Source organism: Gavialis gangeticus, unplaced genomic scaffold, assembly GCF_001723915.1.
Source record: "Gavialis gangeticus isolate Ggan-Ray unplaced genomic scaffold, GavGan_comp1, whole genome shotgun sequence".
Taxonomy (NCBI): Eukaryota; Metazoa; Chordata; order Crocodylia; family Gavialidae; genus Gavialis; species Gavialis gangeticus.
In genome coordinates this window covers 4,065,725-4,066,906 of record NW_017729007.1, presented here as the reverse complement: position 1 = coordinate 4,066,906, position 1,182 = coordinate 4,065,725, and the positions used below count along the sequence as shown (strand labels likewise).

The 1,182-nt window shown below is 42.0% G+C and overlaps 1 protein-coding gene across 1 annotated transcript in view; it reads right to left on the bottom strand.

Moving 5' to 3' along the window:
* Nucleotides 1-1,182, bottom strand: part of CPED1 (cadherin like and PC-esterase domain containing 1) — a 273,667-nt gene that overhangs the window by 16,418 nt on the left and 256,067 nt on the right. Inside the window, exon 23 of the mRNA XM_019509244.1 lies at nucleotides 9-80. Within this exon, the coding sequence (XP_019364789.1) occupies nucleotides 9-80 (72 nt within the window). The remainder of the gene's footprint in view (nucleotides 1-8; nucleotides 81-1,182) is intronic.

Sequence of the window (1,182 nt, the reverse complement as noted above, 5' to 3'; positions counted from 1 at the left end):
GTGTCAACCACTTCATAGCCATATCTTTTTGCAGTGTCCAGTATAACCATATTTTCATTCCATAAATTTTGTACTTCAGTCTGTAACCCAAAGGAAAAACACTGAGGAAATTATACCTTTTTTCCTGAGATAAACTGTAGGAATTTCACTACTAAAAATAGCTATTATTCTAACATTTTCGTAGATTCTGAAGCAATTTTTCAGCATGTTTATTGAAGTACACCAACAACTAAAATTGGACTTAGTTTGTGTCTGTACAAAAGAAAATGCACTGGACAAATCAGACTGATATTAACCCCCTCCCCCTGAGATTTAAAATTAATGAAAATATAATAGTAAATAGTACTTGCATCTAAGTACTTCTACCTAAGGAGACTATTACAACTGTTTAAAATAATTAGGTATCACGAAAACCCTGTTAAGTTCATGACTAATACAAGGTAAAATGTATAGTGAATTGTATTATAAAACAGTTTTATAGAAGAGATGGTAAAAATCTTCTGTTAAAAGACAAGCTTAAAATCCTAGGTGATTGAGCCTCTAGGTCCAGATCATTCTGCACCACCTCCTCGAAGTCTAAGCTTATATGATTGCTCATCCAAAAAGAATTCCCTTGGAAAAGCAATTCTATTCTACTCGGGCCTGACCCAGGCCCATTCTCGCCATAGCTAGTCTTATGTTGGAGAGCTTCTGGAGGGGCTGGACGTGTTCAAACCAGCGGGTCCAGATGCTCTCCATCCCTGGGTGTTGAGGGAGCTAGCAGGGGTTATTGCAGGGCCCTTGGCACGGCTTTATGAGCGCTCGTGGTGCTCGGGCCAGGTGCCAGATGATTGGAAGATAGCCAACGTGGTCCCCATCTTGAAAAAAGGAAGGAGGGAGGACCCGGGCAACTATAGGCCCGTCAGTCTTATCTCAATCCTAGGGAAACTCTTTGAGAAGACTATCAAGGCGCACATCTGCAATGGGCTGGCTTCAGGGATGATGCTTAAGGGCAACCAGCATGGTTTCATTAGGGGCAGGTCATGTCAGACCAACCTTATTGCCTTTTATGATCAGATCACAAAAGCATTGGATGCAGGTGTCACCGTGGACATAGTCTTTCTGGACTTCAGCAAGGCCTTTGACACCGTTTCCCACCCCATCCTCATTAAAAAACTAGGCGACTGTGGCATTGATGCCTAC